We start from the raw sequence: 14,623 nt of genomic DNA on the forward strand, positions 1-14,623 counted from the left end.
GGGCATCATTAAGTTGCAGATAGGTTGGGACAGCTTGGCTGGTGTTGCTATGGGCTAGCTTCTTCCAGATCGCAACAAGCAAAGTGTTTCCTAGTATCTAAAAGTACTGGGATGAAGATGCTGTTGAGAAACACACTGTCCACGTGTGGTTTCTTTTAGAAGCCCACAGGACTAGAAGTACTAAAAACAGGGAGGGGATGATGTGTGTGGCCAAAAAACCGCCCCAGGCTATTTTGTAAGCACGCTTGCATTTATTGCCAAGTGGAGGCTGTAGCTACCGAGGACAGCATCACGTACACCCGTGAATGTGAGCAACTTTAACTGTAACCCAGGGTGGAGCAGGTAACAGAAGGAAAAATAAAACTGGTTGCAAGTTGCAGGCTACTTCCCCTGGGGGCTGCCCAAGCCCCTGCTACAGGAGCAGGTCATCTTTGTGGTGGGCTGGAATTGGTTTCAGTCCCAGACACACCTTGGATCTAGTGCTTTAAAGTCTCACAAACTTCCTGGCCATAGGGGCTATTCACAGACTTTAAAGTGAGCACCTGCTTAGGAGCTTTGTGCGGTCTGGCCTGCCTGGCAGAATGGCAGCTCCTTTCCCACCCAGACCAGTGCTGCTGGAGCAGTTCAGGCTGGGTAAGTGGCTCTGGCCACAGGCGCTGAAGTTCTGCTGCACTTGGAGGGCCTGCCTAACATGATTTAGGGATCTGAAACAGTCAAGATCTTTATGGCCCGATGTTCTGTCTCCCCATGGGAACATTGCTCCTTGTAGCACAAGTGGGGTCCTGGACCTTGTACTGGCCCACCTGAGCCATATGGTATGCTCTGTCCATGGCTCTTCCAACCATGACTGACCTGCTCTTGCCAAAGCCATGAAGTCTGGCACATTGTGACACTAGTGAGTTTGGTGTCCTCTTGCTGCTGTTCATGTGGAGTGTAAGCTCAAGATACTCCTGCAAAATGGCTTTTGCCTGGAGGCTGTTGATAGTCTGAAACAAACCCCAGATGTGCACAATGCTAGACCTCCGAGCGTACCGTAGCAGAGATGCCTCACCTGACTCTAAATGATTCCTTTTGCCTACCTGAGCCACACTAGCTGTGGTAATATGGAGCCCAGTGCAGGCTGATGGTGAATTCAACCATGTAGCTAATGGGGTTACTTGCTTCCAGGTCCTGAAGCTGCAGTTTACCTTGGGGTCTCTGTACAGCATTGTAGTGTAGACATACAGAAGCTGAGACATTTATTTGGGAATGAGAAGTCTGTTTAATTAGAGCCTGCCCTAATTGCTGGCATGAAATTCTTAATTGTGTCATTAAACTATAAAGATCATCAATATGCTTTGATCTGACAAATAAAGATGCCTTGTGTTCAGGATGAGTCACAAATCTGTGAGTCAGGAGGGGCGAATGGATCCCAAGTAAACGGTGATAAATTAATAGATTGGAGAGCACGGCATTTTGATGTTGCTAATCAAATTGTCTAAAAGGATTGAAGTGATGCAAGGCTTTGATGGGTAATCCAAGACAGAACTTTTAAAGTAATATTTTGTTTTTCCTCTTTCTGTACACAGACAACATTTCCTGTGACTCCATCGCTTGCAACAAGCCCCACAATGGCTTTCAGTCCCTACCTGAGTCACGTTTCTCCTGGGATGGGCTTGGTTCCTGCAGAGCTTTTACCAAATACTCCTGTCCTGGTTTCTGGAAATCCTACTGTTACAGTACCAGGAGGCTCTGCTGGGCAGAAACTGATGCGTACGGATAAACTGGAGGTATTTGGATGTCTGATATGATACTGCTGATGGGAATGAACAGGGCGTGTGGTCCAGCTGTGGCTCTGTGCTAGAATGACCTGATGCAGCACAGTGCAGAGTTTAACTTGCAGCTTTCCTAACACAGGGCTGCTGCTCTCTGCTTGAGCAGACTCTCATGCGGGACCTGATCCCAAATCCTTGGAAGTCACTGGAAATTTGGGAGCACTCACTCTGTGTTAGAGCAGGATTGTTGTTTTCTGTGTGTGATCTGCCACACTTTAAAAAAATGCAAGTAGATGGTCTGCTATTTTACTGAGTTGTGTGGGGACATTTTGGAAGTAACAGACACTTCCCTTGTCTAGAGATGGGCTTATCTAGCTTTTACGGAAAGCTTTAAGCATTACACTGTTGAGAGTGGTGAGTACAGGGCATTGAAAAGACTTCTCCTCCCCCCCAGTTGCCTGGGCATGTTGGGACTTAGTGTTGGAGGAGTTGTAAATGTCTTTCAAACCCTAAGCAGAGGCTCTGCAGTAGATAAGGGCTGAGGGCCTGAATTCAGAGGCCCCTGCAGGTGTAAATTATAACACAGTAAGGTAGTGGAGAAGGGTGTAATTTCAAAACACGTTGTTTTGTGTTATGTACTTTGTATTGCCTTGCTGACATCTCACCTTTCCCCACGCTCAGTCTGATAGTGCACTGGTACATGATCTTCACCACCAGCTATAGTCCTCAACAGTTTCTCTCAGTTCCTCAGACAAGGAAACCTTGCAGATCTATTTTGTGAAACCTTTTTCTCTGCCTTTGATGCTTCAGCGGTCATAACCTAGAAGGATCTGCAAGATCTTCATAAAGCTAGCGATTTTGGCAACACCTTACAAAACATGTTGCGGTGTAATCAAATGCACTGTCATGAAATGCCCAGGTCGGAGTTTAACTGCGGAGGGCAGTGAGACTATTTATGTGAAAGAGGCTCCTCATATTTAAGAAAAGGTACTTGTTGCAAATAACAGCAGCATGCAACATTTAGAATTAAATGTCCTACCCAAGAGCGTGCTCTGTAACAAATGCATAATCTAGGTGAGACGCAGTTTGGCAGAGTTCTTAAGATTTAAGCTTTAGAGGCAGAGAAAGAATCCTGAGCTCCAAAAGTTTTGCCAAAATGACATTGACTTCCTGGGGTCACTTTCCATTCTGCGCAAATTCTGTACTTCTCTTGCATTTGGTAATGGGCCTTGGTAGTGTTGTGGGGTTTTTTGTACCCTGAACCAGTTGCGAGTAGCACTGGTTGCCCCTGTGACTGTTGGTGTATGTGCTACACAAGATGAGCATGGATTTAGAATAAACACATGGTTTGATGTGGCCAACTGAACTGATATTCTGTGTTGAAAATACTAAATGAAGAGTAACTTGATGTTCTGCTCAACAATGTGACTTTCTTTTAAGGTTTGTCGAGAGTTTCAGCGTGGAAATTGCACACGTGGTGAGAATGATTGCCGCTATGCTCACCCTATAGATATTGCAATGATAGACACAAATGAAAATACTGTTACAGTTTGCATGGATTACATCAAAGGTCGATGCTCTAGGGAGAAATGCAAGTACTTTCATCCCCCTGCACACCTGCAAGCCAAAATCAAGGCAGCTCAACACCAGGTGAACCAGACAGCTGCAGCTGCAATGGTAAGTAGAACTCTTCTCAGGCTGTATTTCCATTGCTAAGAGATTTCATTTGTGTCATACGTGTCGTTTGTGGAAAAGTAGAGTGCTTTGTAAATGGCTGACTAGAGAGCTGAGAGCATGTGCAATACGAATCCCATCTCTTCATCCTTCCTACGTGCTCACCATAGCCTGAAGCCCTGAGTGGCGCAGTACGCCTTGCTGGTTAGGGACATGGTGGTGAACCCTGTGATTTTTTTGATGTGACATGAACACAAGTACGGCAGCACTTGTATCCAACACCTTCCCTAGCTAAGTTGTAGGTGTCAATTTAGCTTCCTCAGTACACAATGGAAGCAAAGACTGCCCATCCCATAATACATCCTTTGCAGGGAGATCCTGGCCTGTTGAAGTCAGTAGCAAAATACCCACTGACTTAAAAGCAGACAAGATGTCAGTTGTTTGAGCTCAGCAAACTTGTGCCTGATACCTTTGCCAAGGCTTAGTGAAATGACAAGACTCAAGCCAAGCGTGATTTCCTGTACTGTTTGATACTTCAGACCTGGTAGAGATGGTCCCACCTGCATGTTAATTTGAATTGTGACTTCTAACACCTGCAATTGTAAAAACGAGTCAAGGAAGACTTACCAGAAGAAATTCCTAGCTGGAGTAAATGTTTGCCATTCTGTTGAATTTGGTTTAATGGCACCAATTTATTCCAGAGATGAGAGAGCTAGGATGTTTAGCCTGGGGAGGGAAGAAGAGGCCCCGGGGGATCTTAGCTGTGTGTATAAATTCCTGATGGGGGAAGTGAAGAAGATGGAGGCAGATTCTTCTCTGTGATACCCAGTGAAAGGACAAGAGGCAGCGGGCACAAACTGAAATTCAGGAAATTCCATTTCAACATAAGAAAAAATGTCTTTACCATGAAGGTGATCAAACACTGCAACTCCATCCTTGGGGATGCTCACAACGTGCCTGGACGTAGTTCTGAGCAAGCTGCTGTAGTTGACCCTGCTTTGAGCAGAGTGTTGGTCTAGATGATCTCCAGAGGTCCCTTCCAACCTCATCTGTTCTGTGATTTATTTATTTTTTTATAACTAATATTAAAAAGGTTCTTGCCTCCCTTTTGATTTAGAAGAAAGACTAAATTTTTTCTAAATACCTTTTTTTTTAAATACAGTAAAAGAGGTTGCTTTTCATTCATGGTGAAACATAATGCAAAACCAGGACGATTCTAGAAATCATAAAACTACCCTCCTTGTAGCATCAGTATTACCTGGAATGTAATTTGAAGAACCAGTTTATACTACAGTATTTATTTGTCCTGCAGAGTTCATTTATTGGATTTCTTACTATTTTTATTATTGTTGAAATAAGAGCACAGGTCTGTTAGAAAAATAACCTTCTGAAATCAAACTCTTGTGTTTTTTACAATTGAATCTTTACTTTTTCACTAATTATCTAGGACACTGCTACTTAACCAAAGCCAATGCATGTTTTATTCATGCTGCTGGCTTCTCTTAAAAATGTAATTAACCTTACTTGTATGCTGTTAACTAGAACCTTTAAAATATTTATTGATGGCTTGTTGCATCACCCCTGCTACCAAAACAGCTTACATTATTCATCGACTTTTCAAGGTTTGATGCATTTACTGTACCTGTTAAGGAATAAGACTTTAATAAAGGGAAGAATGGTGCCCAGTTTTCTTGCATCAAAAACCAAATGCCTGACAAATGGGTGTGCCTTCTGAAATAGATTTGGAATTACTTCAAATCTAAATTCAGGAGATATTTCTGAGGGACCCCATCTTGCAGTTACTTGATATGCACAAGTAGTAGCGTTACTAACTCCTGCTTGGCTGAAGTCTGTGCAGCAAAGTCAGATGAACTGGATCAGGCTCAGTCCCCAGTTCAGGATGGCACTCAAGCACATGCTTGAACCTCGCTTCTTTACCGGTGGTCCTTCCCTTGCCACAAGCACTCCTGCTGACCTCCGCACGGCCGTAGCTACAGCACGAGGGCTGAAGCCCAGCGCACGTCCAGCTGCAGGCGCTGATCCCCAGTGCTCCTCACCCGCTGTGCAGCTGCAGCGAAGACGCTCTAAAGCGCGTGTCCCGTGATGACACTTCTTTACTTTTAAAACTTACTGAGGTAAAATAGCTGACTAGCCACTAGGCCAGGTAATTACTCAGCCACCCCACGTTGTGCATGCCTCATCTTTTTAATATAAGTTGTATAATGCATACATTTTTTAATTTTTTTTTTCTCTTCACCTCCCCAAAATGTTGCTCTCTCTTGACACACCTCTGCTTGCTGTTTTTGTTACTGTGCTTGACCCCCCCTCCCCGGCCCATTGCCATCATGTGCTCGCTGCCTGCTAATTAAGACTCAGCCAGCTGTCAGATCACTGAAGCGACCGCTCGAGGCAACCTTTGACCTGGTACTTGGACCTTTCACCTTCTTGCTTTGCACGTAACCATCTTAGTCTGCATGAAAGCCTTCCGCGCTTGGTCTGTTGTGTTAGTGCCTGGGGAGACTGCCCATCCCGGCTAGAAATGTTGCAGTGTGCGTTCAGACATGCCAATCCTGCGCCCCACACACCATCCATTAACCCTCTGAGCTTTTCCTCCTGAAGCCTGAATGTGTCTTGGAGGCAGTGAATAATCTTGGAGAGTGGCAGCTCTGGGTTTTGCAGTGTTTTTTCCAAACGGCAGCAGCTTCAGAGTCATGAGATGTGGTGTTTTGGTGAGAATTTAACCCATTAGGTCTGCGCTGTGCTGGATATGTCAGAGGACTGGGTGGTGTGGGACAGATCCAGCAACTTCTTGTGGTATGCCCAACAGCGCAGCCTTGCCTGGCAGCATCACACTGGTACTGCCCTGCAGAAGGGTGATCTGTGCAATGGGCACAGCCCAAATTTAGGAGGGACAGAGCTAAGTAGCACTCTGAGATCTGTGCTGGGAAACAAAGCAGGTGCAGTGCAGGACTTTGACATGTTCGGTACGCTGGGGAGATGGTGCCACTGCAGCTGGCTCTGTCTCTGGTTTGTCCCCCTGTACCGCAGTGGGACAGCGTCAGCACAGGGACCTCACTCTTGGGTGCCTTTTGCTTCAGGCTTTGCAACCCAGGCTTCTGTCTGCAAACTATCTTCATATAAGCCACCTTTGATTATTTTTCCGAGTCTCACATATGTTTTTCCTGTCTTTGTGACCCTCATAGCGAGGCAAAAGCCATCTTCCCAGTCTGCTGTCAGTCCTGCCTCCACAGAAGACAACTCCTTCCCATTCACCCCAAATAATGAGGGATCCAATAAATCCTAAAAAAACCCCAGCTCCTGTCACCCAGCTATAGGGGAGAAAGGGACAAGTGGACGCAGAGGAGCCCTGCAATTTCAAGCTGGTGTTGCTTCTTATTCCCAGAGGTGGGAAGCAGAGGCTGATCCGCTCCTCTTCCCCTCTGAAGATTTGGGTTTGGGTTTAAGTAGTCAAGAGGCTTTCTTATCAGAGTTTTAGCAGCAGTAGGAAACCTTGCTAGGGACCAGCTTCTGCCAGCAGCTGTGGAATTACACTGTGACAGCCTCTCACTCCCCAGTGCTCACGGCTGGCACAGATGCAGCCCCAAAGCCCACATAGGCAGTGACCTGCGCGGTGCCTTTCTGCCCTTCCCAAGAGCTACCTCTCCAAGGAGACGCAGTCCGGTGGAGGATGGGAAAGCCCTTTAACTCCCCTACACTCCTGACCTCCCCTACTGAACAAAACCCCATCAGATAAGTTACTTTGAATAGTCTTCCTGCTCTGGAACATCTGAACGTTTGCAACCGTGTTGTTGGGATATGTCACGTCCTCTGAACCTGTTGGGAAGGCTGCACTGGAGAAGGATTCACAGGGGCAATAAGAGCATGTGTAATCTTCAGAGGAAACTGCTCAGATTGCTTCTGCTGCTTGCCAGGCAATGAGTGGTACTGCTGCCCTCTCTCAGATCATTTTGTGTTTGTCGTGCCTTGGACTGAAGCAGCAAGACAGATGCTGACCCAGCTCTTCTTTGCAAAGTGCAGTGGGGTGAAAGTGTGATGTGCTCCTAGGAGATAGCGATCTGAGGGGAACTTTGAGGTGCAATTAAATTGTTTGTTGCAAAGATTTAATCCAGTTCTTGTTTTGCAAAAAATAACAAGAGAGGGTTGTTAACTAGCATGTGGGAAATTTTGACTTTGGCATGCACTGCGTTTTTATCTGTCAGTCATGCTGAAAGATTGCTTTCCATGCCATGCAGAGAAGTGGCACAAACCTCTTTGTTCAGATGCTTGTGTTCCAGCAGGAATGTGGCTTTCCCTGCCCAAAAATGGGAGGCCGTCTGGCATTTTCGTAGTGGGAATTGGGATCAGTGCAGGCTATCATATGGATACTGACCTGAATTAACCCTTTTACCAGTCAGATGGTCAGATCGTGTTGCATAGGTTGCATGCCCATGTGCGCACACCAACACACAGGCAAAAAAGAAAGATTACTGTCAAAGGTTACTGCTACATCTGTGATAGTCAGAGCTTGTCCAGAGGGAAATCACAAGCAGCAGGATGAAGTAGACTCACCAAATAAGGATTTAGTCTCACCTACAAGGATTTAGTCTAGGTCCTGTTCTGCAGTGGGGAAGCACTTGCTGTTAAGGTCAAAATGTGGTGAGGAGTCACCCGTTGCCTTTTGTAGGTGCTGCAGGACACATGTTGGGGGATTCCTTCAGAACAAGGGCGTGGTGCAAGACAGAAATGTTGTATCTCCATGAGCTGTTATAGTTCCTGCAGGTCCTGATACCATTACAGAGATGCTGGCCCATTTCAAACGAGACACACTTGTTTGCTCCAATGTCCCTGCCAGATTCCTGCGCAAGAGCTGTGTTGTCCCAACTTGATCACATGCAATTTTAGACCCTTCTGCAGGCATTTGTAGGTAGACATTTCAGTGAGTGTGCTCCTGACTTGGAGCTCTTAACACAAGGGCTGGAGAAGTGGTGAAGCCAAATCCTTCTGTCCCCCTGGGCCCTTCTGCACCTTGATACCTGGAATTAGACAGATTGGCAACAGGAGGCGCATGTCTTCAGGGCATGCTCCTGTATGGATGCTCCCCCAGCTGCTGGGATGGGAGGGGTGACCCAGAAGACTGTGTCAAACCAGAAGCAGACCAAGATGGGCTCCTGGCTCATATGCCCACAGAGCTCATGTGGCAGAGCTGGTCTGCAGGTTGCACAGCAGCTGCTGCAATGTGCTTGTTTCTTTAGAAGACTAGAAATGTTACATTTATTTGGGTTTCTCCAGCCAGCTGCTGTTGAGGCATTTCCCAAAGGTGCTGTTCACGGACTGCCATAACTCCTTTCTCTCCCTGACTGTAACCAGGGTAGGAGGAAGGGTGATGTTAGAGAGATGATGGGGTAGTCCATTGTGCCTTGACATCCCTATGGCCTGTTGGTGTTTGTATGGTTCTGACTGAGATGCTGGGCTCAGGAGTTGTCCCACGTGTAAAGAGCCAGGACATCATGGCAAGGTCTCAAAGCCTTCAGCTGTTCTGCTTTTGGCACTGCCATTATGGGATAATGGGCTTTTTGGGGTGGTGACAGCCTTTGGCCAAGAAACAAGGAGTCAAAAGTCCATTCTGTGCCTGGCACCATTGCTTTTGCTATAATTAGTGATATTTTTTTTTTTTTCTGAGGCCAATTTTGGAAGCATGTGAAAAAGAATGTTTTGCAATTAGGCACAGTGAGGAGCATGAGTTTTAAGTGGCAAGTTCTTCAGTCACTGTAAATCCGTAAAACACCTCTGATGTAAGTGGAGCTACTCCAGTCTCTGCAAGCTGCAAATCTGTCCTGTGCCTGGAGGAACATTCATGTAGCCATCATTAAATAGGCAAGATATGATTACAGTCAGATCTAACATAGATATCAAACAGAGCTCCCCTAGAAATGGAAACTCTTAGATCTTTACCTAAAAGACCTCATCCTAAAATATGGATCTTAAGCAAAAGATTTTGGTGTCTGTGTCTGAGAATGTTGTCCTGTGTTCAACTGCTGCCTTTTGGTACTAGTCAGAAGAAATCTGGAAAGATTAAGTCCTAATGCTGGCACTGGATGCCTGCTAGCACTAGCAGAGGATGTGTGCATGTCTGGGGGCAGTTTTGCAAATGCAATTTATTCTTCTAATTTTCTTTTTTTTAATATTAAAACCACCCAAAAGCCACCATGTGAATAGAGATGGGATGGAGTAATGTTTTGCCTGGAAGTATCTTGCTTAACATTTCTCAGATGAGCAGTCTCCTATAGCAAATTAAATTTAAAGTGAAACCTGTTTCTAGATGGTGACAAACTGTTGCAAGCTTTCACTTATATTCTGTGGTGTGTTCTTTAAAAATCTCTTTACTTGTGTCCTTTTCAAAGTACTGTGTGTTCGTAGCCTTAACCCTTCATTAGCTAAACCTCCTCCATTACCTTACCCTTCACTGTCACCTATTAAAAAAAAAATAGGAGTGATAACCCTATTTTTCAGCCATTGCTTTGCTACATGATCTAGACTAACAACTAGGCAGAAATGACCTGATTCTGCATGACTTCCACGTGCGTAAATCTCATTGACGTCAGTGGGAGTGTTACGTGCAAAAGGACTGCAGGGCATAATTAAAAAGGACCCTTTTCTATCACAATGTGGAGAAAAAAAATGTGGTTTCTACTTGGGTACAATGAAAAGCTGTAAATCATTAGAAACATTCCTGTCTCCTAAGAACCTGACATACTACTTTGCTGTTGAGACATGCTTGGGTGAATGATGAGTAACTCACTGAGAAAAGTTCCTGAGTTGGGTTAATGCTTTTTACCAAGTCTGATCATGAAACAGGTTTGACAGGCTGGAAGAAGCTCGGTGGTGTGATAGAACAAAAAGAGGGGATTTGCCTGATAGCAAGGCCCACCCAAATCTTGTTCGAACACCAGATTTGTCAATACCTTTTTCCACTGTTAATAACGAGTGAGCAGTGTTTAACTGTTGGATGCCACCTTCTAGAAATTGGGAGCAGGTCCACATCTGCTCGTGGTGAGCTGTGCTGCTGGTGTGAGCAGTGGAGAATCAGGCCTGTTCTTGACCAAGTTGCTCAGCCTCTCTACTAACAAGCGGAAATGCATTTTACTATGAATGTAACATTATGAGTGTAATTGGCAACAGCTACGGCTTTACCACCCAGACACATGGGTCAGCTGCATACAAGTGCACACGCTTCCATACGTGTGCATGTACATGTAGGCAGGTGTTGAAACAGGCAGAGGCAAGCATCCCTTATTTTTCCACGGCATCTGTTGCTTATGCTAATCTTCTTGTTTTTAAATAGTCATCTACTGTATTTCTCTTAGCTGGTATTTTTTTAAAAATGCTTGTTGCCTGGAACTGCTCTTTGTAGCATCCTGTCCAGGTCATCACCTCTCTCCTTCCTTCTCCTCATGCTTTTTTTTCCTGTGTGCCCAAGTCAGTCCAGCTGAAAAGCTCCCTTAGCATCCCTCCTCAACTCTGCCCCCTCTCCTGGTGCATTTACTAACTGCTTACCTAGTGAAGTTGTGGTTTCACCTCCTACTTCTACTGTGATTTAGCTGCTCTTCTCTTTCCTGTCTCGCTAAGTTGACACAGTTGCAGGTGATTTGCAGCCAAGACCCCCCCTATTATTTATTGCATGCTTGATCTACATCTGGGCCCCTTTTTTTATTCCACTTGTCTTTAATGACTCCCTTATCCACAGGCCCTGCCGCCTGGTGCACTTCAACCTTTACCAAAGAGGCCAGCACTTGAAAAAAACAATGGTGCCACCACAGTCTTTAACCCAAGCGTTTTCCACTACCAACAGGCTCTAGCCAACATGCAGTTGCAACAGCCTACATTCATCCCTACAGGTAAGTGTCTCCTTACGTTCCCCAGCATCGTAGTTATCCCTTTTATGACCTAGGCGTTGAGCTAATGAGCAGATTTCAAAGAGTCCTTAGCAAAAAAGTATCAGTGTGTAGTTTCATGTTAAAAATGGATGAAAAGTTAACATTTGTTGTTTGACTTTTTTTTCCTTCACCTACTACAATTCAGAGCTTTTCACTTGTAAAGATTCCTTCTTAGCCTTTTTTGTTTCATTTTGGGTTTTTTTAAGCGGTTGATCTAAGAAAAATGTCTGCATGTTTCTTGAATTCATACTTTCTGTTTCTCCTCCTTATGGTTCAACTGGTTAATCCCAAATTAATTCTTTGACTCTTGCGTAGCATTCTTACGGACTCATGTTAAAATGTCTTGTGGACCTCTATGCCTGTTCACTTGAAGCTGCAGGTATCTTTCTGAGCTTCTGTCTCAGTGACTTACATGTTCCAGCAGCCGTGATGTTTATAGAGGGAACGGTTCATCTTTAGTAAATACAAATTATATAATCCTCTTTAAAGGCATATATTTCCCTCTTGCTTTGTCTTTTGACCAGTATGATAGCCTAAGCTTTTTAAAAGCAATTTAACTCCCAGCTTTTATTGTACGTTTAAGGTCTCAGAGTAAAATTGAAAGATGCAGTTCAGTAATTCATATAGGACTTGAAATATTGACGTGGCAGATGTGACTGCTGACTAGCCAATTAACCTCTATTCACTGCAGCCAAATGAAAAACAAAACCTGCTTAGAGTAATAAGTATTGTAAGTGGCTGAACTAGGAATATTCCAGAGTTGATAGCTCTTTTTTTAGTATCATTATCATTGCAGAGCATCATAAGAAAACAAATGCCCAATGTTTTTAATGTTTAATGCTGTAATCACTTGCCAGGTGATATTTACAAAAATATAGGAAGTGTTTCTCTGGGCTGGGCCCTCGAGGTGAACACGCAGTCAACCTGCACCTCAGCCTTGCCGTTCCTTGGGGTCAGGGGAAAAGCTTCAGAGACAGTCCTACACTGAGACCGAATGTGTCTCGGGCGTAAGCACGGGTCCAGAGAGCTGAGACCTAAACCCTGTGCTCGTGTGGCTTTTCCTGCTCTGAGAGCACTTGGCGACACTCAGAACTCAGCAGCTGCCGAGATGTTCTTCCATGGAAGTGGAGTCTTGTGTGGAGAGATGGAGGGAGGGACTCGGGTAGGAGCCTCCCCCGTGGGCTCTGCAAAGTGCTCTTGGAGGGGAGAGGCTGAGCTGGCCTTACCACACTCTGTTAGGTGCCAAACTAAATACTTCTTCAGGAAACACTTTGAGAATGCCAAGTCCCCGAGCTGGCTACACACTCCTCTTCCTTGAGGTCACAGTTGCCAAAGTTGACATAAGGACGCGCATTTCTGATGTGAGCACCATAAATGAGCTTTTACCCAACACTCTCACTGCGCTGTTGTGCCCTGTCTTGTGGCAATGAAATTATGCGCAGGGCTGATGTGTAACAGGTCTATTTGCTGGCACCTGCCCTCGTCTGAGACATTAATGCTAGGCAGAGCAGCAAATTTCCAGTCAGAGGATGGATCTCTGATGAATTTGCTTTACTCATCCCCATTTTCCCTTATGCATCAGACTGCAGAGCTGGTCTCAGCCTTCGCAGTGCTCTGGAAGGCAAAGCAGAGAAGTGGCCTGTAGCTGCTCACACCGTGGGGAGGGGAAGCGAGCTGTTGCTTTTCTTAGTTTCTCCTGTTCAGTTATTGAGAGATCAGTATCATGGGTTGCCATGAGGGGAAAAGTCAGGGTGTCTATTGAAAATGGCATCATCATTACAGTTGTTTCAAGTCCAGAAGAAAACTGCCTCTTTCAGCTTAAACTAGAGACTTTGAATCCCGGTCCCTGCTTGCAGGAGTAAATTGCTTTTGGAAAGTTGGTTTTAACATGAGTGTGACATTCTTCTAAGGGCAATTTGTTTCCTGCTGACATGATCAGAAAGAAACCAACATAGCCAATACCAAAAAAAAAAAACCAAAAAAAACCCCAAAAAAACCCCCCACAAAAACCAAACCCAAACAACTGTGATTTCTAGGATAGATCATATAATTTAATACCAGGGTGGGAGAAGAAATATATTCTCTACTACCCAAGAATTCAAGAATTAATTTGGTTTGCTATGATCTCTTAAAACTGAGTTTAAACTATTTACGTACCTATATGCAGAATCTGTTTGCATGTGCTTAAATACTGAATGCTGCAAAGAGAGTACCTGCTTTTTAGTTAAAGTGATTTCTAACACTGAAGCTTCACTAATGAAATATCCCTTTTGTTCATCTTTCCACGCTTCAATGCATGGTGTGCAGGGTCAGTTCTGTGCATGACACCCACTGCAAGCGTTGGTAGGTTTTTCTACACAAACTTCTTAACTTTTCCTAATCTGAAAGAGACAGCAAGTTAGTATGCATCAGTGAGAACCTGGGTGGCTGAGTGGTGTGACTGTCTATCCGCTGTCTTCTTTGAAGCTTAAATGGTTGTATCTCTTTTAATTTCTGTGCAGTGCAGTGTTTCATGTGACTAATAAGAGAATTCAAGGTGATGTGTTCCCACCCCTATTCAGTTCCGCTGCAGAGACAAAAATTTGTCACTTAATTGTCTTTACAACCCATTTAAGTCATCCAACAAAAAGAAATGGTAATGGGAGGAACCTATTGGTTTATTTTTTCGTATCAGGCAGCAGGTGGATTAGAGTTTGGATTTTTGGTTTTCCTTCTGAGGACATTTTAGGAGACTGGTTTAATAAAGGCACTAAGGAGGGACACATCTGGGGTCAGCCCTTCTGCCAGAGCAGGGCGCTGCTTGTACAGCGAGAGAAGCAGGGCTTAAGCTGTGGACTGGCCGAAGATGCATCACTTTAGTGAAGTGTCAGCCGTGCAGGTACAAGGAAACGTAGGGAGATAACGCTGCTGTTGTACCTGGGATACAGTGAGGCGGCAGGGCTGAGTACATGCTCACTGCTGCTGCAGGGATCCACAATGTTCAGGCTCAGAGTCTGGGTCTTACTGGGAACCTCTGCAGGTCTTTGGGCACAGCAGGGTGGGTGAAAGCTGAGCTTTCATCCTCCAGCCAATGTTATACAAGACTACCAGCATCCAGGCATGTGCCTGCTTCAGTCAGAGGGAGAGAGACAGGAGCAGGAGCCCTGGAGAACGGTGCGAGGCTTTCAGGGAGCAGGTCTGAAAGGTTTGGCAGGAATGGCTAAGCGCTCTGCTCTCAAACCTCCCCATCCCTATACTGCAGGGAGGACACACTGCTTGCAT

General features: G+C 45.1%; 1 protein-coding gene across 14 annotated transcripts in view; it reads left to right on the forward strand.

Annotated features, from left to right (window-relative positions):
- Positions 1–14,623, forward strand: part of MBNL3 (muscleblind like splicing regulator 3) — a 99,015-nt gene that overhangs the window by 71,297 nt on the left and 13,095 nt on the right. For 11 of the 14 annotated variants that reach the window (XM_054839200.1, XM_054839209.1, XM_054839197.1 and 8 more), the window contains 4 exons: positions 1,569–1,769; positions 3,195–3,431; positions 11,173–11,323; positions 13,670–13,705. In XM_054839200.1, the coding sequence (XP_054695175.1) occupies positions 1,569–1,769; positions 3,195–3,431; positions 11,173–11,323; positions 13,670–13,705 (625 nt within the window). The remainder of the gene's footprint in view (positions 1–1,568; positions 1,770–3,194; positions 3,432–11,172; positions 11,324–13,669; positions 13,706–14,623) is intronic. The other 3 variants (XR_008578937.1, XM_054839205.1, XM_054839204.1) reach the window with 1 other exon arrangement.

This window comes from Grus americana, chromosome 12, assembly GCF_028858705.1.
Source record: "Grus americana isolate bGruAme1 chromosome 12, bGruAme1.mat, whole genome shotgun sequence".
In the NCBI taxonomy this organism is placed as follows: Eukaryota; Metazoa; Chordata; class Aves; order Gruiformes; family Gruidae; genus Grus; species Grus americana.